The 24,151-nt window shown below is 33.4% G+C and overlaps 1 protein-coding gene across 1 annotated transcript in view; it reads left to right on the top strand.

Moving 5' to 3' along the window:
- LOC149845245 (uncharacterized) overlaps positions 1-24,151 on the top strand; it is a 35,757-nt gene that overhangs the window by 8,767 nt on the left and 2,839 nt on the right. Inside the window, exon 5 of the mRNA XM_089987305.1 lies at positions 9,012-9,238. Coding sequence (XP_089843431.1) covers positions 9,012-9,238 — 227 coding nt within the window. The remainder of the gene's footprint in view (positions 1-9,011; positions 9,239-24,151) is intronic.

Genomic DNA, 24,151 nt, shown 5'->3' on the forward strand with positions numbered 1-24,151 from the left:
GAAGAAGAAAAGGAAAGAAAAAAAAACTTTTGGGGCAGAAGAAAAAGAGAAAAAGAAAGGAGGCAAAAAAATAAAAAAATGACAATCATATCCCTGTGGCCTAGTCGGGGGCAATCTTGGTCGAAAAACAGGGCCTTACTGCTTACACCCATAAGCCTAGTGCCTAGCCTGCCTAGGCGGAGCTTAGGTGAAACTTTTGACAATTAAGTTCGTGGCTCATCTTTATTTGTTGAAAATAAGAAGACAAAAAAAGAAACTAATGAAGAGAAAAAAAGATGGTCCCATGATGCCAATTTCTTGGTTTACTAAGTGGTACATAAGTCAGTGTAGGTATGGATAAATTAAGGCTGATACAGGATCTAATATAACATGCCTGAGCATTGGATTAGATCAAAGAAATGCCAACCAAAACTAGCACCAGTTTCACTTCCAATTTAGAGTTAAATGAGTGGGTCCCGAAGCAGACTCACAAAGGTTGGTTTAGCACATTTTGGAGAAGATAAATTGTGAAGTCACTTGGCACCATCTCTACTTTCAGCTGTCATAGGGGCCCATAAAGAAGCAAAGATCAGTTGCACAATTACTTGAAATGAGGATGGCTTCAGTTGCATGAAGATCTATTCAGGATGTAGCCTAAGGCAGAGATTGATTTCTTTTGTTATTGAGACATGCACTTGGAAGGTGTCTTCCTTTGGTTAATTGCCAAAGAACTTATTTGCTGCAGTTGGAGAAATATGATACGAAAGGAATCAGAAGGGACAAATATACTAGTTTCATAGTCTGGACGTTGAGCCATGTTTTGCCATCGTTTTATATACAACAGTTTTTGTCAGATCTAGTGTTCGGTTGAATAATTTTATGAGTGGTCTATTCTTTGAGTACAACAAAGTACAAATAAAACCTTCTGTGTATGTTCTAGACTCAAATTTTTTGAACTAATAAAATGTGTATTGTGCTAAGGTTAGAAAGTTAGCAGAATAAGATTATAATGTATTGCACTAAGTAGCCAGTATGGTTATAAGTTTGAAACATACAGTTTGGAGTTTTATAAACAGAAAAACAGCGTTTTGTGTTATAGAAATAGTAAAAATTGTATTTTCAAATCATTTACATAAGAGGCATGAAATGTACTTTCTACATTCAAATAAGACAATTGACTATACCCAAGGAAATCCCTCTGCTTTCTATTCTATACTATGACCAGTTTCTTCCACCACGTGTATACTTGTGGCATACTGAAGTGCTATAATATTATGATGCTGTACTAGTCCCAATGAACTGTTGCGGTTAAAAATGTTCTGGGGCTAAGCCAGATCTATTCACTGAGGAAGTCAACAATGTTCCTTGATCCCCGGAGGGCCTTCATGGCATAATCCATTGTTGTTTAGAATTTGTTAAACAAAAAACCTTCTCCTCTCCCTTGAGTTTTTGGATAGTCGAATAGGGGGAAGCTTCTGAGGTTAATTGGATCTGATCATTCTTTGTTAAATGCCGTGACTTGATCACCCAGTGATCACATTCTGATCCATTTATATTGGTCTCTACAGTGGTAGAAATGTTCTCAATGCCTGATCCAGCCACAGTTAGCATGTTCTCTGCTGTTTTGTTCCCCCTGGCTCCCGTTGCATTTCTAATTGGATATTATGCGTTCACACATGCATTGTGGATATGCTATGCATTGTAACAAGGAGAACATTGTATGCCAATGTTGATTAGGGGTGGGCATCAGTCCGACCCGCTAATGGACCGGACCGACCGGACCACAGCCCATTTACTAACGGGCTGGGTTTTGGCCCGGTTCTTAACGGGCTGGGGTTTGAAGAGAAGCCCATTGGCCCAACGGGCTGGGTCCGGCCTAGCCTGGCCCAATCTTAAAATGCATAAATACTTGACTGAAATTATGGGTTAATGAGAGAATAGCAGGTTTCTATGCAACTAATTCCTAATTAGTGCAACTAACTCAGGCCTATTAGGCCAGCCCAAGCCCGGTAACTCGCGGCCCGGCCCGAGCCCGGTCCACGTATATAACGGGCCGGGTTTTGGCCCGGTACCTAATGGGCCTAAAATCATGGCCCAAACCCAGCCCATGGTGGGCCAGGTCAGCTTGGCACATCGGGCTGCCGGGCCGGTTGCCCACCCCTAATGTTGATTGCTTCAAAATTTGAGATAGGGAAGACCAAATCTTCAGGACCTTCTGGGTCTGTCCTGGACCAGTAGTTGAAATGCTGAGCTAAGCTAAGCTTGTCAAATACTTCTATGGCCTTTCCTGATGGCTGGTTAGACAGATTATTCTACACAGATTTCATTAAGATAAATGCTTCTCTTTTTGGTTCTAAAGAAGGCATTGATGCAGATGTCACATCTAAAGTTGTTTAAGTGGTGGCAAATGTTGGTAAGATTGGACAAAGACCATGTTTATATGTTCAAGACAACATGCCTGTGAAAATGCTTGGATATCATATCATCAGCATTTGTTTAATGAGAAAACTGACGAGTTATTAGTCATGGAATTGGTATGTTGGAGTTAACTAACTGGTAAATCTGTGATAGAATCATCCTGTAAGAATTGAATGACTTTGCATTCTGTCTGTAGATGCTGCCAAAAAGGGGAAAGCTATTAAAGAATACTGTGACATGATTATTCTGATATTTTGAAATTCTGGTTAGTAACTCATTAGTGCTTGCCCCAAGGGGTTTGGTGCAGTGGAAGGGGCCTTGGCCACTATGTTAAAAATGTAAATGTATATATATATATATATATATATATATATATATATATATAATGTAACTAGAAATAGTCTCTTTAGGTTTTTCTTTTTTGGTTTCATTTGAACTAGTCAACACATGTTGACTAGCCAACATAGGGAACCGTTGGGGTCCCAACGACTCCCTATGGCCTCCTTCACTTGTGTATAAATATGGGGCAAAGCCCCACTACAAATGTATGAACCTTGCATATGTTGAGATAAATAAAATCATTATTTTTTATCTCTTGTTTCTATTTCTCATTTTGTGGTTCTTTGAGTGTTCATTTTGGTATTTCAGTGGAACTCTCTTAAGTGTCCACTATTGGTGATTGAGTGAACATCTTTGAAGGAACTCATTTCCTTACATGGTATCAGGGCTTGGTGATCAAGCTGAAATTGTTTTCGGTACATTGGAAAGCATGTCACACCAAATTTGAAAGTGTTGAAGCTCTTTTGCAATTTTTATTCAAAGTGTTCGTTATTGGTAGCATTTGCTTGGTCTCATTTCCTTACATGGTATCAGAGCTTGGTGATCAAGCTGAAATTGTTTTCGGTACATTGGAAAGCATGTCACACCAAATTTGAAAGTGTTGAAGCTCTTTTGCAATTTTTATTTGAAGTGCTCGTTATTGCTAGCATTTGCTTGGTGGTAGAGTGCTCGTGACTTCCACCTTTACTCTCCTTCTTTTCTCTTTTCTTTCTATATTATTTTCTTTTGTCTTACCTTTGGAAAAATGGGTGACTGAAAATGTCACCATAAAACCCATTAAGCTCAATGATTCAAACTATGTAACATGGATTTCAATTATGAAGCACCTTACATGAGAAAAAGGGTTGTGGAGATTAGTAGATTGGACCGATCCGAAACTCAAACTAATCCTTACCAAAGTAGAAAGTGAGAAAGTGGTACCTCTTACGGAGGTTGAGAAAAATAAGGCAATGACCACTTATGAGAAAAAGTGAAAGGAATGGAGAATTGGACATGCCAAGATTATGTCTTGGTTCATTAATAGCATCGCAAGTTTTGCTAAATTCGAACATGCAAACAATGCATGAGATTATCTTAAGAAAATATATTTTCTTAAAGATATTGCAGATGTGTACAACTTGCAAGATAATATACAAAATATGGTTCAAGAACACAAAAGCATTAGAGAATACTATAATGGTTTGTCCGAACTATGGGAAGAGTTCTATGGCTTAAAAAGTGAATCTCTAAGAGTGATGATGACTCGATTTTAGCTGTATCTAGACCGAAAAACTATATTCATACCTACAAACCACCACACTATGGAAGGCCAAATGATGAAAAGCAAGATAATGAGTACGAAAGAAAGAAAATTATTTGCTACTATTGTCGTGAACCGGGACATGTAAAAACATATTGTCCTAAATTAAAGAAACCTTATGAGAAAAAGGTTGCTCTGTTGGACCTCCACAAGAGTCAAGTAAACCATTTATTGGAAATATGTCCTTAACACAGTTAGTGAAGGCTCTTCAACCTCTACTCAAAGGAACATCCTCATCCACTAGAGTCGTGGTCTCTTCCTTCGGCCTCTTCGAACCAGATAAATCGCTTTGGCTTCTTGACTTAAGTGTCTCTCTTCATATGATACCAAATGGTGATATGTTATCCGAATGTTATAACTCAAGTGGGTCAAATGTTTACACTGCTAATAGAATATCTCTTGAAATAAAAGGAATAAGAAATTTTGAAAACATTTCTCAAAACTCAAAAAGATTTTGTATTTCAAAAATTAGATATATTCCTAAACTAACTTAAATCTGTTATCTGTTTCTCAATTATATTACCATAGATATAATATTTTCTTCTACTTTCGTGGTTGTCGAGTGCAGGATCACCAGTCAGGAAAGTTGATTGAGGAAGGCCATAGAGGAGGCTTGTACTATATATGGATTTTTTGAAAATACCCAATGATACATTTTGTTGCAATGTTCAAAAATTGGATTTGGATCTATCCAAGATTCAGTTTTTTCCAAAGATGGAAAATTTTTGTAATTTTGAAAATTTTATATGTGAAAATTATATTCTTGGTAAAATAAAGAGATTACCATTTCAAGAAAGAACCTTTGTTTCTCCCCGACCACTTGAGTTAATACATTTGAATGTGTGGGGACTTACACCTATTATATCAAAGGGTGGTTTTATGTATTATGTAATTTTTGCAGATAATTTTACGAGATACGTTTGAATTTATTTCCTTAAACACAAGTTTGAAGTTTTTTCACATTTTCAAATATTTCACAATTTAGTCAAAAATCAATTCAAGAATGATATTTTCATCTTTCACAATGATTCAGGGGGAGAGTTTTTATCAAAAGAATTTAAAGATTACCTAGACCTACATAGTATCACGCATAAAAAATCTTATCCTTATGCCCCTCAACAAAATGATTTAGCTGAAAGGAAGCATAGGCATATTATAGAAACAACAAGGACTTTACTTATTACAAACCAAATACCTAAAGATTTTTGGGCTAAATCCACATTAATTGCAGTTTATCTTATTAACATAATGTCGTCTTTTTTCTTGAAAAGCATATCTCCTATTAAAAAACTTTTCAAACAAGTCCCAGATTATTTTAGATTGAGAGCTTTTAGATGTAAGTGTTTTGTTTTTGCAGACAAAAATGACAAACTCTCTCCTTGTGTTATTCTTTGTGTTTTTTTAGGATATGCAAATAATAAAAAAGGCTAGAAATGTTTTGACTTTAAAACTAAAAGGCTATATGTTTCAAGGAATGTATCATTTTTAGAAAAAGTTTTTTTGGAATTGAGAAAACTAAGGAAATGAATGAGTATTCTTTTTTGTTGGATTTAATTCCAAAGATTGATGATTGTGATATTGATGAAGATCAAGAAGTTAAAAGTGATGTGATAAGTGAAGAACAATCTAATAAAGATCAAGATTGTATCCAATATTTCAGGCGTGGTAATTTAGAATATCCATATGCTCTTGAAAAATATACCAATAATAAAAAACAAGTAGAGATACAAACCATAAGGTCATCTAGAGTATCAAAAATCTCTGAAAATTTTGTGTCTTATGAGTCGTTTTCACGTAAGCATCAAGCCTACATTGCATTAATGCATTCCTATATAGAACCTTCCAACTATGGAACATCCTAAGTGGGTAAAAGCTATGAGAGTGAAATTAAATGCTTTAGAAAAGAAGAATACTTGGACTGTTCAAGACATTCTCCCAAGAAAGAAACCTATAGGTTGTCGATAAGTGTATAAGATTAAAACCAAGAGTGATGAAACTCTTGAAAGGTACAAAGTCAGATTAGTTGTCAAAGGATATTCCCAAGAGTATGAAATAGATTATGAAGAAATCTTTGCTCCAGTTGCTAGAATGACCACAGTTTGGACCTTAGTAGCTCTTGCCTCTGTGAAAAGATGGCCTATATATCAAATGGATGTTAAAAATATTTTTCTTAATAGAAACTTGGCTGAAGAAGTTTATATGAAAACACTGTCAGACATAGTTATCCCTAAAGAAAAAGCTTTTTGCTTAGACAAGGCCTTTATGGTCTTAAACAAGTACAAAAGGCTTGGTATGACGGGTTTAGTCAAGTTATGCTGATGTTAGATTTCAATCTTGTCTGACTGATACAACTTTGTTTATTAAGATTTTTGATATAGATATTATTATTCTTCTCCTCTAAGTGAACAATATGATTATTACTGATAGTGATAAACAGAGAGTTAACACATTAAAAAGCTTCTCAAAACACATTTTCAAATGACTGATTTAAATTTAAAAAAAAAAATCTTGGTATAGAAGTTGCTTATTTTTGTAGAGGTCAGGTTTGGTATCTCAGATAATAAGAAGGTTGACACTCTCGAAATTGTCAATGTCAAAATGAAGATTCATGATGGGGAACCACTTGAAAATCCAATACCATACAAACAACTTGTCAGGGCATTGTCATATCTCTCAATTACGAGACCTGACATTACGTATGCAGTTCACACAACTAGCCAATTTCATGCTCCTACCACTGTTCATATGGGAGCAGTTTTGCGTATTATTAGATATATTAAAACTTTTATTTTTCAAGGACTTTTCTTGTTTGCTTTTTCATCCTTATATTTAATTGCTTATATTGATGCTGACTGGGGAGGTGATCCAAATAACCAATATTCAACTATTAATTTTTGTGTATTTTTAGGTGAATCATTGATTTCTTGAAAGTGCAAGAAGCAACATAAAGTTTCTCTTTCATCAACTGAAATAGAATACACTTTCTCTTTGACAAACTTTCAGTTATCCAACCGTAAGTTTGAGGGAGAGTTTTAAAAATGTATATATATATAATGTAATTAGGAATAGTCTCTTTAGGTTTTTCTTTTTTTGTTGCATTTGAACTAGTCAACACATGTTGACTAGTCTACATAGGAAACCATTGGGGTCCTATCGACTCTATGGCCTCCTTCACTTGTGTATAAATATGGGGCAAAGCCCCACTACAAATGTATAAACCTTGCATATGTTGAGATAAATAAAATCATTATTTTTTATCTCTTGTTTCTATTTTCTTTAGCGGGTGTTTGTGAGAGAACTCATTTTGTGGTTCTTTGAGTGTTCATTTTGGTATTTTGGTGGAATTCTCTTGTGTGTCCACTATTGGTGATTGAGTGAACATCTTTAAAAGAACTCATTTCCTTACACACTGGATGGGTGGTCAGGGTTCCATTCCCATAAGCTCCAAACCCCTTGTATTAATGAGGGAAAGGGATAAAAGTCAAGGGGTAAGCTCTTGCGTATCCCTTGTTCATCCCTTGCTCAGCTGAAGCTGGGTGACTCCCTGGGGGCAAGGGGTGCACCACAGGTTTACATCGTCGGAAAAATGACCGTAAGTATGGAAGGCTTATCTAGGGCGACTAGGTCTCTGATCCCTAAATTCCTTGGTTATTGCAACACTTATGGACATTGTTATGGTGTTTCCCTTTGTGGAAACATGTATAAGCGACATAGTTGCAGGAGTGAAAATATACTCTGGACTGGAGCTTCCACAATGGATTTTAGTATGTCTGCTTAATTTTTTGGTTCAGAACAATATATCCTTAGTTTAAAATTCAAACAAATGAAGAGTGATTGCTTTTGTGACACTGAAAATATACATGCAGTGTGCCATGTGATTTGCATATCGGAAAAAAAGGCAGCTGTGATAAGTACGATCAATATTCTTCATGCACATTGGGAGAACAATGAGTTTGACATTTTAAATGTGAGAAGTCCTTGTATCATCAATTGTCACATGGATATGGCTTCAAATATGGGGATACAGCCATTTGTATGAAGTTTTAGATATAACTAATGTATAAGGGGATATGGAATGGAAGCCAAAACGAAGTATCCATGTGAAATAGTGCACTAAAAGAGGAACATTTTGGTCATATTCTGTAAGAGCAGAGGTGTTATAGTTGCCTGTTAAAAATTATCATGCAGGATCAGGTGTACATCCCAAAGGGATAGCCAAGTCATTTGGAGATAAAATTAGAACTAGATTGCAAGATCATGTGGGAGTTAGCTGGGCAGTACTCGGTCATTCTATCTGAGGGGAAATTGAGAAAAACTAAGAATCTCATGCACCATTTGAATGCTTGAAAGGGCCTTTGCTGCTGCTTGTGTATTTATGGTAGAATCTTAACCAAAGTCTTTATGGAGTTCTACTGAATCTCCAAGGTTCATTCTACTCTTGACTCGGAACCTGTCTGCACAACCTGGTCAAAAGCGGCTGGTGTTCGAGAGGTTCTTTGATTTTGCTCTTTTAGCCTGGAAAACTTGTGTACACAGGGAAGCAGCATCCAAGTTTTAGCTGGCTGAACTCTGATGAGACTGCAAAAGATTAAGTTCTGTAGTTTGAGCATTGATCGTTTCCTTGTCCAGGCATGTATGATGTAACTATGATAGATCTTGTAATTTTATTAGAATTATAGCGAATTAGATGATAATGTGAAAGCAACTGCTTCATAAAATGTGTTTATTTGCCTACTGATTTGTATGTTATATATGTGCATGAGCTTTGACTAAGTTTGATCAGAAGCTTTTCTAGTATGGTGGTTATGTTAGAGCAGAAATAGATGTGCTTAGTTTTGCGAACAAGCTGATGGCCCCTCCTAAAGTTTCTGCTTGCTTCTTTTTTATTGCTTTCACGAGTCCAACTTCGTATAGTAGCCTCATACAAGAGATACACTACAGACAGATCAACAATTGACGTCATTAACCTGTGCAGGGTACTGAAGATGATGTAGTGAATTGGTTGCATGGAAAGGGGTTATGGGAGTTGGCCAGACAACCGTATGAACCACTTTGGATCAAAGGGGGTGGACACTGCAACCTAGAGTTGTATCCTGATTACATCCGCCACTTGCGCAAATTTGTTGTTGAAATGGAAAATATAACCACCAAAATCCGGCTCAAGCAGATACGCAGAAGCTTTTCCAAACCACGGCATCGCAGGTGCTGTAAATGCAGGTTGTGGTGCTGTAAATTTAGGTTGCGATGGCTTAAGTTCAGATTTCGACGGCCCAGGTTCCAATGTCCCAAGTGGTCCAACTGTTTAAGACTTGGATGCTAACATTAGTTTCATCTTTTAAAGCATGTAATCTTATGAGAGAGAGAGAGAGCACTAAAGGGGGGGGGGTCTCCCATGATGTGCAATCAGGTGAAAAAGCTAATAAGCCTCTATTGCACTGAAGGATTTTAGTTTCTGGAATTTGGCGTGGTGGATGCAACTGGAAATGGAAATGGGAACTGCCCATTTGGCTTAGATTACATATGATCTTTAGTCTTTTACTCTAGTTTGTATTCTATTCTTTCATCATTTCTTTGGCTTAGCCAAATGATCTATTTGATGGTCGGTTGGGGTGTTTCTTCATCAAACATTGATTTTCTAACTTTGTTGGTCCATGTGGTTGTTGATCATGTGGCATATCTGCATCCAAGCCAACTTTGTTCCAGGTTTTTTTTTCTATAATATATTGGAAGAGCCAATTTTGGCAATATCTTGCTTAGTCATCTAACACCGTCCATCTTTACCCGATATTTTCTTGGTCGGTGTTGTAGTAAGGTGCGCCCAAGAGATTTCATAGTCAAGTCTACAACGAACCTGAGAAGTGAGAACTATGTGTGTAAAGATGGACCATGCTGGTACAATCAAGCATGGTATTGTGTTATGCTGGCTCTTGTTTGCAGTAACACGTTTTTGGAAAGCTGGCTGGGTTCACTCCTGAGTCCTGACTCATGTTTCGTAGTCCCAAATGAAATGGGCTTTTCCATAAAGGTCTCAAGGACAGTTCTTTTTTACGGATTGTTGATAAATCTTTACCCAAACAGCGTACTTGTTCCGCTTCTTCATCTTCTTAAAAGAGGGGTGTGCGTGATTTTTTTACATCTTTCTGTTTGTGGGTGCCTGACACTTTTTGTGCCTACCAGTGGATAGGAGTTTTTAGGTTGTTTTTAAAAAATCTGACCTGCAGATGTGTTCTTCACGATAGATTTAATCACACTTGGATCATGTTTTTTAGAAAAAAGATGATTGTTTAAGCATTGAATATATTTTTTTAAATTATAGACTGTTGATTTTTGTATCTTATAAAAACCTAACTTGGTGTTAGAATTGGATGATCCAAAAGTTGATTCTCAAAAAATCAAGCATGTAGATTAGAAAAAAATGAAAACAATCTTTTCAAAACTTGGTAGGCATGCAGTAGGCACAAAAAGCATTAGGCACCTACCCATTACTCTATATATTCACACACTAAAACCTGCATCTTCAAATGGGTTTTCGTCAAACTTGGGTCGTCAAACTTGGGTCGGACACGGCTGTGCATAAAAAAAAATGAATTTTTTACCTTTTAGCGGGCGGACCACTGTTAAAGCTCTAAGCAGAAAAAAAATCACCACTTATCACGCTAGCGATCAGCAGTGCATAATTGTTTAAAATTATTCAGATATTTTACCTGTTTGATGATATAGGTCACTATATATATATATATATATATATATATATATATATATATATATATATATATATATATATATATATATATATATATATATATATATATATATATATATATATATATATATATATATATAGTCACTAGAGTATGAGAACTGAAAGATGAGAACTAAAAATATGGGCATTTTCAACACTTTTTTTTGCAAATCCAACCATGTGGATGTGCTGGGCATGGTGAATTTGCTAAGAATTAACCATCAGGTCATGTATTTTTTCATGAAAATATGATTTTTGAATGTTTGAATATTTATGAAGATTATGAGCCATTGATTTTAAAGCCTTAAAAAAATCTCGTTTATGCATTCAGATGATTCAAGAGTGGGTTCTTATAAAATCAAGCATGTAGATCTAGATTCAAGAGAAAGACCAAAAACTCCATGAAAAATCGTGGTTCACACATTAGTTCTCATATTCTAGTGGCTCACACACACAGGCTCGTTCTGCCCCGGTAGGCCCATTCAAAAATCATCAGACATCTGACACCATAGATGTCATCTATAGGTTTTGTTTAGTAGGAACCGACTTTTGGATTACCGGAATCTGACATGTATACAAGTTTTTCCGGTGATTCAAAATCAATGGCTATGAAGGCATCACATTTTCACTACTCATAAAAATACATTTTTTCTCGAGAAAACATGATCCAAGAGTCTATTCCCACTAAATCGAGCATGCTAAACACATCCAATGATTCAGATCTATTATAAAAACACTTCAACCTATGGGGCCTAATGGGGTAGAACGAGAACAAAGGGCCTATATGTTCAGTTCTCGTGTGTGTATATATATATATATATATATATATAAGAACCGAAATATGACAACTGAAAATATGAGCATTTCCAACACTTTTTTGGCAAATCCAACCATGTGGATAGGAATCAACCATTAGATTATGTATTTTCGATGAAAAATATGATTTTTGAATGCTTGAATATTTTAAAGTATATGAGCCATTGATTTTAAAGCTTTAAAAAAATCTCATTTATGCATCAAAATCGGATGATTCAAGAGTGTTTATGAAATCAAGCATGTACATCACATCCATACGGTTAGATTCAAGAGAAAAGAATAAAAAATTCATAAAAATTATAGTTCACACATTAGTTCTCATATTCTAGTGACCATATATATATATATATATATATATATTCCTCGGGCACCCTTTTTTGTTAGGCACGTCTAACTTTGAAGATGTGATCTATAGGTTTTGTTTAGTGGGGATTGACTTTTGGATTTTCAAAAACTGACCTTAATACAGGTTTTCCCATGATCCAAAATCAATGGCTATGAAGGTACCAATTTTTTCCGGCTCATAAAAACATGTATTTTCATCGAAAAAGCATGATCCAAGCATCTATTTTCACTAAATCGATTATGCTAAACACATCAAACATAAAACACTTAAAACCCATAGGGAAATATGAGAAATGGGGCCTAATATGTTTAGTTCTCTCTCTCTCTCTCTCTCTCTCTCTATATATATATATATATATATATATATATATATATATAAAGGGTAACTTGAATATGTAAACCAATAAAATAAGTAAATTAATATGCACAGAGATCTTAACCGTTCTTTTTATTTTTTTCTAAAAATTCACTGTACAGACGTGATCTAGATGTTTGGTTTTATAAAAGGAGACTCTTAGATCATCTGATTACGGTGTATAATAAGGATCTTTTAAGGCTAGAAAATTAAGGGCTCAATTTTTTTGTAAATATTCAAGCATACAAAACCACACTTCTTGATCTGATTACAATGATCTAATAGTTGATTCCAATAAAATGGACTACGTGGAATGCATCTGCAGATTTAGATTTGCAAAAAGCCCTATGAAAATCTTGGTTCATAATAGTTTACATATTTTTTTGGTTTACATATTCGAGTTTCCCTGTATTATATATAGATTAAATATTGGTGAATAATGAAGGCATGAAACTGATGAATATAACTCACTATTTAATTTTAAAAATTAATTTTTTGTGTATCATATGTTACGAATGTGATCTATATGGTTTGTCTAGTAGGAAACTTGTTTTGAATCATGTGATTATGACAAGTAATTAGGTTTTAAAGGGGTCCAAAAATCAATGGCCCACAATGTGCCAAAATTTTATAACTCAATACTTAACTGCTCTATAGAAATCACTTTTTAATTAAATTTTTTTTATTTTTTGTATATCAAATGTTATGAATGTGATCTACATGGTTTGCTTAGTAAGAAACTTGTTTTGAATCATGTAATTATGACAAGTAATTAGGTCTTTAAAGGAGTCCAAAAATCAATGGCCCACTATGTGCCAAAATTTTATAACTCAAAAGATCACATTTTTGCATAAAAAAAACATGATACAAAGCTTGATCCTTAGAAAACAGACCATGTTGAACACATTTGTGGTTAGATTGTGTCAAACCGTACAGAAATCAATAAAATATGTAAACCAATATGCATCAAGATTTTTATAATTCTTTTTATTTTTTTTCTAAAAATTCACAATACAGATGTAATCTAAATGTTTGGTTGTATAAAAAGAGACTCTTAGATCATCTGCTTACGATGTATAATAAAGATCTTTTAAGGCTAGAAAATCAATGGCTCAATTCTTTTGTAAATATTCACGCATACAAAATCACATTTCTTGATCTGATTACGATGATCTAATAGTTGATTCAAAGCAAATGGACTACGCTGAATGCATCTGCAGGGTTAGATTTGCGAAAAACCCTATGAAAATATTGTTTTATAATAGTTTGCATATTTTGCTGGTTTACATATCCCAGTTTCCCTATATTATATATAAGGTTAAATATTGGCGAATAATGAAGGTACGAAATTGATGAGTAGAAATCACTATTTAATTAAAAAAAGTAGTTTTTGTATATCAAATGTTACAAATGTGATCTACATGGTTTGTTTAGTAAGAAACTTGTTTTGAACCATGTGATTATGATAATTAGGTTTTTAAAGGAGTCCAAAAATCAACGGCCCACAATGTGCCAAAATTTTATTTCAATACAAAACTCATAAGTAGAAATCACTTTTTAATTAACAAATTTTTTTATTTTTTGTATATCAAATGTTATAAGTGTGATCTACATGGTTTGTTTAGTAGGAAACTTGTTTTGAATCATGTGATTATGACAAATAATTAAGTTTTTAAAGGGATCCAAAAATCAACAGCCCATTATGTGCAAAAATTTTATAACTCAAAATATCACATTTTTGCATAAAAAAAAAAAACACGATACAAAGCTTGATCCTTAGCACACAAACCATGCTGAACATATTTATGTGGTTAGATTGAGTCGATACAACTTACATTATGATTTCTAGCTCATTAGTTTCTAACCTTCATTAGTAGCTAATATTTACCCATATATAGTAAATAAGTCATGCTAAACACATTTGTATGGTTAGATTTACATTTGGTGGCTAGATCCATACAAACTAGACTGTACTATCATATGATATCACGGTAGAGAACCACCATATGATATATAGTAAATAAGTCATGCTAAACACACACACACACACACACACATATATATATATATATATATATATATATATATATATATATATATATATAGAGAGAGAGAGAGAGAGAGAGAGAGAGAGAGAGAGAGAGAGAGAGAGATGGGTAGGTGTCTGCTACTTTTTTGTGCCTACCGCGTGCCTACCGAGCTTTGGAAAGATTGTTTTTATTTTTTTCTAAAATCTGACCATGCATATGTTATCTAACACCAAGTTAGGTTTTTATAAGATTAAAAAATCAATGGTCTAAAATTTTAAAAAGCATTCAATCCTTAAAAACATATATATTTTTTCTCAAAAAAACATGATCCAAGTGTGATTTTGTAGCAAATCGATCATGCATAACACATATATAGGATCAGATTTTTGAAAAAAAACTGAAAACCCCTATGAAGCTCGGTAGGCATGCGGTAGGCACAAAAAATGTCAGCCACCTACCCATTTATATATATATATATATACAAATGAGTTTTTTTTGTTGATTTTGATCAAACAAGCCTCATAGATATGGCTCCTACAAAAATCATTTTATAACTCAATACGAAACTTATGAGTAGAAATCACTTTTTAATTAAAATATTTCTATTTTTTTGTATATCAAATGTTACTAATGTGATCTACATAGTTTGTTTAGTAGGAAACTTGTTTTGAATCATGTTATTATGACAAGTAATTAGGTTTTTAAAGGGGTCCAAAAATCAACGGCCAGTGCCAAAATTTTATAACTCAAAAGATCACATTTTTGCATAAAAATAAAACATGATACAAAGCTTGATCCTTAGCAAACAAACCATGTTCAACACATTTATGTGGTTAGATTGAGTTGATACAACTGGCACCTATGATTTTTAGCTTGTTAGTTTTATACCTTCATTAGTAGCGAATATTTATCCATATATTGTAAATAAGTCATGCTAAACACGTTTGTATGGTTAGATTTAAGTTTGGTGGCTAGATCCATACAAACTAGTCATATATCACGGTAGAAAACCACCATATATATATAGGTGCCTGAGACTTTTTTTATCTACCGCATACCTACCGAAGCTTTGAAAAGATTGTTTTTATTTTTTCTAAAATCTGACACATGTTATTTACATGCTTCATTTTTGTGATAATCGACTTTTGGATTGCCCGATTCTAACAGGAAGTTTAAAATTTTAAAAAATATTCAATGCTTAAAAAAATATTTTTTCTCAAAAAAAACATATGCAATTGTGATTTTTCTAGAAAATCGATCATGCAGAACACATCTGTAGGGTCAGAGTTTTGAAAAACAACCTGAAAATCCCTATCAAGCTTGGTAGACACGAAGTAGGCACAATATATATATATATATATCTCATCAAAATCAACAAAAAAAAAGCTCATTTGAACATCATGATAACTAACCAAATTTTATATATATATAATTTGGTTAGTTATCATGATGTTCAAATGAGCTTTTTTTTTTGTTGATTTTGATGAAACAAACCTCATAGATATGGATGCTACAAAAGTCATTTCACGGAAAAATACTAAAAGTCCACAACACGGTCACCCATTCCACCAAACACCATTAAACCAAATGCTAAAGATAAAAAAAAGGATATGGCGGTCGTGTTTAACGGTTGGACCTCCCATTGAAATAGTCCGACTGGGTTTGGTTTTTCCATGCATGTGGATATATATAGACAGAGTATTATTGTTTGTTGACTTGTAACCATTCTTTTCATAAAAGATTGAAAAGAAAGTTTTGGTGGTTCAAGGGACAATGGTGCAGCAACACCACAGGTTTGTGACGACCTCCCATTGAAATAGTCCGGCTCAAAAGGAGCTGTCCGTACCGGTTTTGTGGATGTCGACAAGCGGTGGACTTACCGTTTTAACGTCAAAGACGCTCCTGACCAAGGGCAGAGCCAGAAATACCAACGGGGTCTCCGCTTGTCTGGCAGGAGCAGTTGGTGCACGTCACCTTGTGTTGGGACGTTGCAAGTTCGAACCCCAAATGGTGTGGTTGTATAACTGGTAGGGGTCTGCCTAACCCCAGTTTTTTCTGACGAAAAAAAGAAAAAGAGGGCGGAGTCAGAAATATAAACTAAGGTGGGCACAAAAACACTATAAAAAAGAAAATTTATTTACTAATAAATTATATTAATAATATATTTTAAAAATCAAATAATTATGATAAAGCTTACTTTTGCCAATTATGCATATCAACGAAATTAATGATGAGCCTTGTTGATCGAGTCTTGTAGAACCATTTGACAAATGAAGTTCCAAGTTAGCACCAAGTATACAATATCAATCTTATGTTTACATTGTAAAAATATTTCAATGACCAAACTACTTCCACAAAAATATAGTTTAAGAAAGTCCAAAACAAATCATGCAAAGCAAAAAACCTAAAATCATAACAGAATTAAACTTGCAGTCATGATTATTACAAATTGAAAAACACAAAGAAAACCCTAAAATCTTAATAGAAATAAAAAACAAAACTAACATTATTGCTAATTGAAAAAAAAAAGAGAAAACGATAACCCTAATTAGACATTCATGTCATTTGAGACAATGCAAATCAAAAACCTAAACCCCAATGAAATTTATAGACCTCTAATTTATTAAAAAAAACTAATATTCTAATCTAAACAAAACACTCATTATTGATGGTTTATGGTTAATGCTAATTGAAAAAGGAAAATCACATAAAAACCTCAAAATCATAATTAAACACTTATGTCATAAAAAAATAAATCAAAACCCTAATTTTTACAAACATCATAAATTATGCATTTATGCTAATTGATAAAAAAACCTCTAATATTTTAACCAAAATCAAATCACAATATTCATGGATTCTTGCCTAATGCTAATTTAAAAATAAACATAAAAACCTTAAAATAATAACTAAACATTTGTCATTCTAAAAAAATCAAATCAAAACCTTATATCCCAGCAAACATCATACATAGATATGCTAATAGAGTAAAAAACCTAAGTAAATATTTATGTCATTTTGTTTGAATGAAAATATGTATGCCATTTAAAAAGCTAAAAAAAAAACTTAAATCTTAAAAAATCAAAGATTTAAGGGTTTGATGACCAAAATCAAGCACTCATTAATGGAATCATGATTATTGATAATTGAAAATAAAAATAGCAAAAACCTTAAAACCTTAATTAAATATTCATATCATTGAAAAAAATCCAAATTATTACCCTAAATCCTAAATTAAATTATAGATTTATGCTAATTAAAAAAACAAATAAGACCAATATTCTAACCAAAATAATGCATTCATTATTCATGTCTAATGCTAAATGAAAAAAAATGAAACCCTAAAACCCTAATCAAACTTTCATGCTATTACAAAAAATTAAATCAAATGCTTAAATCCTAACAAGCATTAAACATTATACTAATTGGAAAAAAAAGAGAACTCCTAAGGTCAAAACCTTATCAAGAATCCATCCATGATTCATAATATACTTTAAAAAATGGAAACAACTAAGAAGAAGAAGACTCAACTAGTGATAAGGTTGGATGTTGGACAATTAGAGGCAACTCGATATATATATATATATATATATATATATATATATATATATATATATATATATATATATATATATATATATATATATATATATATATATATATAGAGAGAGAGAGAGAGAGAGAGAGAGAGAGAGAAGTCGAGGTTAGGAGGAAACACTGAAAGCATTGGTGGGTCAAGGCAGGTGGGAAACAACTTGACCTTTCAAATGCTTAGGGTTGACATTGCCAACCAAACCCAACGACATGGTCACAGTGGACACTGCCCATCTTGACAGTCACCACCTAATGGGGAAATTTATTGGTCGGGTGGGCACATTGTAATTTTAACTTGTAAAAATTAAGAAAAATTTAAAATTTTGTACTCAATCCTTTTTTCAAAGTTAAAATGATAGTTCAACAAAATATTTATTTGAAAGTTCAAGTTAGCGAACCCTGAGAAGGTTATAGGTGAAATATCCAGCAAATGGATTGGGTTCTCAAATGTTTTGGATTTGGGCTTGCATTTCCCCAATATCATTCAAAACTATAAAGATTTAAACTACGGATTTAGATAAAAATAGTTTTATATAAAAAGTCTAAATACAAAATGCCAAAATGTGCTTAGGAGCGAACAATAGAGAATAAATCCTTAACATTGTTGCGTCAACTTGCCATCGTCTGTAGTATCTATCTATTTGTCACCTGAATTTCAAAAAAAAGGTCAAACTCAAAAAAGCCTAGGAAGTGCAATGATGTTATGCAGTTGTACAAAACTAATACAAGTATTAATCATAGTTCAAAATATTGTATCACATGCAACTGAACGATCCACAAATTTGTATAAGTGGGGTATCATTTTCATTTTAAATGAGCAGTGTATGTATCATGTCTTTGTTTCAATATTTACCTACTTGTAGGAACTCACAAGATAAAATAATAGAAATAACTGAGATCATTCGAGAGTTTATTATTTTATGTAAATTGATAACCCAAATGACTAATTGAGTCTGACCCAAAGGAGACGGTATAACAACCGAAAGAAAATTTTTTAGAGGCTGAAATAAATGAATATGCATCCTAACTTCTGCAGAAGTTGTGAGATCTATCACCTAGGATAATAATTGGTAGCTCTGCCCTCTAACTCTGATCACTAGGGACACTGAGTTATTGTCACTTGTGGAGTGTAGTTAATAACTTGTCTATCAGAGCTTGTCCCTCCTATCATTTTCAAATAGGCAATATGGGTAAATGGGCTATTGGATCCTTTATTATTATGGGTTTTACCATATTTGGTATATGCTTTGCTTAGGTAGGCATCATCTATCTATTATAGATAGGTTTCAAAGTTCGTTATTATTGTAACTCATTCAACATGCTTTGGTCTTAAAACTAATAGAGCATGTTGCCTATGAAGGCGATTGATAATGCATTCATTCTTAATACATAAAATCATGCATTTAAGCATTTTTTATTGGTTTACATTTCATGCTTATCATGTTTCAGGGTTAAAGAAGCCATTGTTCAAATTTTGTGCAATCCAGAGTTAAAATGAGAAAGTTACGGTCGTTTTACGGTTGTGGAGCGAATTCTAAGGCAATTCGGACCTTGATACAGTCCAAACATGCTAGTTGGATTATGAATCCAATTCAAACACGATCAACAAACATGTAAATCTTATTTCAATTCTTATATTTTCAAGAAACCTCTTTTCAAAAGGGCGCCACCCTCTTTTTGCAAGTTTTAAATTAGTAGGTCTTATTTTGAAAATAAGAAGATAGTAGGCAGTTAATTTATAAATTAATTTTACCTAGTTTTTACTATAAATAGAACACATTGGCTGGAGTGAAAGGGGTCTTCAACCCCTTTCACGCCATTTTCTCTTCTTCCTCTTTACCCCTTTCTAAAAATTCTTCTTAGCTCTCTCTCTTGCTTCTTTTTTCTTTCTTTTTCTTCTTCTTTCTTTCTTTTCCAGCAAGGGAGATCTATTTGGGAGCCAATTCGGAAGAGATTTGAACATATGCAACTCATTGAAGACCATTCTTCTTCACCTCCATTCATTGAATTCATTGAATTTTGCAAGAAATTTGGTGGATTCTCTCTACCCCTCTCTTTATTTCAAGCAAGGAATGCATGTTTTCTTTTTTCTTTTGTTCTTGTTTTTAGTTTGATGATTGCATTTTAATTTCTATAATTTCTGTTTTTAATTCTACAATTAGATCATCTAGGTTTTTTCATCCTTTGATCTAATTCACTCGATCAAAGTGTGAAAATCAAAATTTTGGAAATCATTTTTTGTTAATTTTTGTAGCTTTTTGTTTTGATCATAAATAGAGTTTTCAGAATCCAAATCATGATCTGTAAATTGGATATAATTCATGCTTGAGTTTTCTTGCTCTTTGCAAAAAAATCAGCATGATCAGATTCTGTTTCATGGTCTGTTCTGAGCTTTTTCTATCAGTATATTCTAACTCTATTTTCTGTAATTTTTATTTCCTACATTTTTTCTACTTTTGTTTTTGATATATCTGGAGCTTCTAGATTTCAAATCCAAATCCATAAAATGGATTGGATTCATGAATGAATCTAATTTCCATTTTGAAATTTTTGTTTATTTTTAATCTGTTTCACTATATTGAATCTATTAAATATCGAAAGCTGTCAGAAAATTTGGCATCAATTTACAGAGTTTCGAAGTTGTTCATTTGTTAATAAGTTGAGTTTTATGTTGAATTTTACCATTATGTAAATTGGATTCTCTTCATTTACATGTTGAGAACATATCTAAAAATTTTGAGAAAGATCTGAATTCAATTTATATATGATTTGGTCAAATTATATAAACATAGAGAATTTTGTAATAAGCAGTGGCAAAATTATAATTTCATGTATTAACTCAAATTAGTGAAGAATTTTATATTTTTGTGTTTTTGTTGATTGTTTTTGCAGAGAAGTACCATTTTTTGATTCCATAGTATTGAAATAAAGTGGATTTGAATATAAAGTGAAGAGGCAAAAGGCAAAAAACTTTAATTTTATTTTTTTAGCATTTTCCTTTTTCTAGTTAATTAGGGCCTTTTTGGCCACACTAAAGAGTTGTAATTAATTTAAATTCAGTTCTTAGGTTTGTAATAATTTTTAATTATATTTTATTTTTATATTTTTAGTTAATTCATTTTTTTCTTTTTAAGGCAATAAACAATTAGCATTTATGGAATACGAAGTTTTATCAACCCGTTCCTCGAGTTCGATCCTGGTTCTCATTACTTTTGAGAGTTGGATTTTTAAAAATTGGTGACCAACTTTTATAAATACTTTTCATCAAAATATCTTTTAAAAATACATTGCTAAAGTGTATACCAAATTTTTGGCGCCGTTGTCAGGGAACGATGATTGAAAAACAATTATTCATTTTGTTGCCTTCTTGTTTGTTTACGCTTACTTATGATTGTTAGTTTACTTTTTGCAAAAAATGTTGGATTGTTAGTTTAATTCCTTTCATTTTTTAGGATTGTTAGTTTGCTTTTTGTTAATTAGGATTGGATCCACGTTGTTTGCAATCTATAGTGCCAAGTTTACTTTTTTTGCATAGCTCACCGAGTAGGATAACCCTTTCTAGGTGACGTGTGCATGATTGGTACCTTGCACTTAGTTTAATTTTTGAAAATTTAATTGCGTGATTGAAAGTGTATGTTTATTTGATTGTGTTTACTTGCTTTTTGCTTTTTAGTTTTACAAATAACTGCTTGCTTCATGGTTTGCATGGTTTGATCATGTGTGCATGCTAGGTTAGGTAGAAAACCCATTTAGAACGGTTGCTTACACCGGTCTCGATCCAGATGTATGCAAGGGCATAGGTCCAAAGATCCCAAACTTGTGTTGCCAATAGAGGACCTCGAGTCCTTAATCAGACAAGCCCATCGATCTAGCCAGATGACTAAAGATCAATATCGCAACCATCCCCTTAAGAAGCATTTCATTCCAAACATTTACACTTTCACCTCCTACATTATGAGACCTGATGTAGGAGCAAACAATTTTGAAATAAAGGATAGTATTATTCAAATGCTTCCATCCTTTTATAGCCTAAATAATGAGGACCCATATCGTCACCTCAATGAATTTCTGGAGATCTGCTCTACTGTGCGGATCCATAATTTTGGAGATGATGCTATAAAGTTAACTCTTTCTCCATTCTCCCTTAAGGATAAAATAAAACACTGGCTTAAATCCTTAAACACGGCTAGAATTACCAGTTGTGAACAAATTCCAAAAGAATTTCTAAAAAATATTTTCCCATAGGTAAAACAAATCCGTTTTGAAAAGCAATAACTGGTTTCATTCAAATAGAGGGAGAAAAATTTCATAAAACCTGAGATAGGTTGAAAGACCTACTCAGGAAATGTCTCCACCACCAAGTTCCAAAATGATAACTTGTATAATATTTTTATGACAATCTTACTGAAAAGAATCGTCAAATGGTAGATGTTGTGTGCAAGAGTACGTTTATGCTAAAAAATGAAGATGAAGCATGGTCACTTTTTGAAACATTAAGTGACAATTCCATGCATCATTCTTCATCTTCTAGATTTGATAGGACCACCTCTTATCTTAGTGGTCCTAAAAAGGGAAGAATATTTGAAGTTGGGTCTAATCAATACTTGTATATCAAAGTGGACCAGTTGACTAGAAAATTGGATCAATTGTTAGCCAACCCAACTTCAAATAAAGTGAGTCAAGTGTGTGAGTTATGTTCTAGCCCTGCACACTATGTTTCTGATTGTCCTACAACACCACTCTATCCTGAATTTGTTCAGAAAAAGATGAATGATGTCCAAGGTTTTGCTAGTCCTACACATGACCCATACGTACCCACTTATAACAAAGGTTGGTGAAACCATCCCAACTTATCATGAAAAAATCCACAAGTCCCATCCACTGGTCAAACCAGGGAACTTTAAGCAAAGTTACCAAAGATCCATTTTCTAACAGCCTCCTCAACTGAGCCTACCTTCTCCTCAGAATCCCACAACAAGTCAATCTTTTTAGGAGAATCTTCTCGATGCTTCTTTTAACATAAAGGTCAACCTTTGTTCCCATACACAGTCAATAGCCAAATTAGAAACTCAAATGAGATAGTTGGATGATGCCTTGAGCAGGCGTAACGAGAAAAGCTTACCAAGTCAACCTGTGCCTATCCCGATGGCAAAAAACATATGTACCATGTCCTGAACATGGCAAAGTCTCATCAGGAGCAAGCCAACATTGTCATGACCTTTTAGAATGGGAAGAAATTTTACCCACCCAGAAAGACGACTAAGGACCCCAAAGACTCACCCATAGAGCAATCGATTTTTGCCTTCTCTAGGCCTCCTTTTTGTATTGCTAAAGACTCATTTACTGAGGCCTCAAACAAACCTAGAATTTTCAACAAACAGAAAGCTCAAATGTAGAGAATGCTTGAGACTTTTGAGCATACTCATATAAACTTTCTCCTACTTGATGCCATTCAACACAGATATCATATAGATTCATAATTAGATAATGGCATGACGAAATTCATGGTTTGTAACTCTACCACTCATCCACACACACACTACACATTGAATTACAATTAGGTGTGGATGATGATATTATTGAAAATCAGAAAAAGAGCTACCAAAGGGTGAGTTTGGGACCAGTTGGGGGTAATATGGTTAAAAGGGCAAAATAAGAAATAATTTATTTGAGACCTCCAGATTGAGCATGACCATCGATCCATTGATCTCATGGACGATGGAAGGAAACTAGATATCTGTCTGGCTGAAGACGTAAAACGTAGCTCTTGTTGAGAGGCAGCCCATACTAGTGTTATAAATTAGTAGTTTATTGTTTTAATGCTTTAGTACTTTATTTCTTTTGCTTTTGTATCATGAGTGTTAATAATAGATTATGCATACACACCATGATGAGTACATGATAGTCTGGAGCTTCATAGCATAAAGCATCATATCAAAAGAGTTCCAACATTTTAAGCATTATCTGGTTGTGTCTTTTCCTTCTTTTGTTTCCTTATATTCTTTATGTGCATTCATGCATTCATATAGTTTCATTCAAGCATGAGGAGTGACATTGAAGACAATGACATTCAAGCATGGGGCAAGGTATGATATACCTAAATTTTTTTGTCAATGTATATATTTTTTTAAAAACTTATAAAAATTGGGCATTTTAAAAGAAAAAATTTAACAATATAAGATGGTTTTTGCATATCTTTGTCATTTTAAGATGAATTTTAAGCCCCATGTGGA

This window comes from Nuphar pumila, chromosome 2 (assembly GCF_984573655.1).
Source record: "Nuphar pumila chromosome 2, dmNupPumi1.hap1.1, whole genome shotgun sequence".
Classification (NCBI taxonomy): domain Eukaryota; kingdom Viridiplantae; phylum Streptophyta; class Magnoliopsida; order Nymphaeales; family Nymphaeaceae; genus Nuphar; species Nuphar pumila.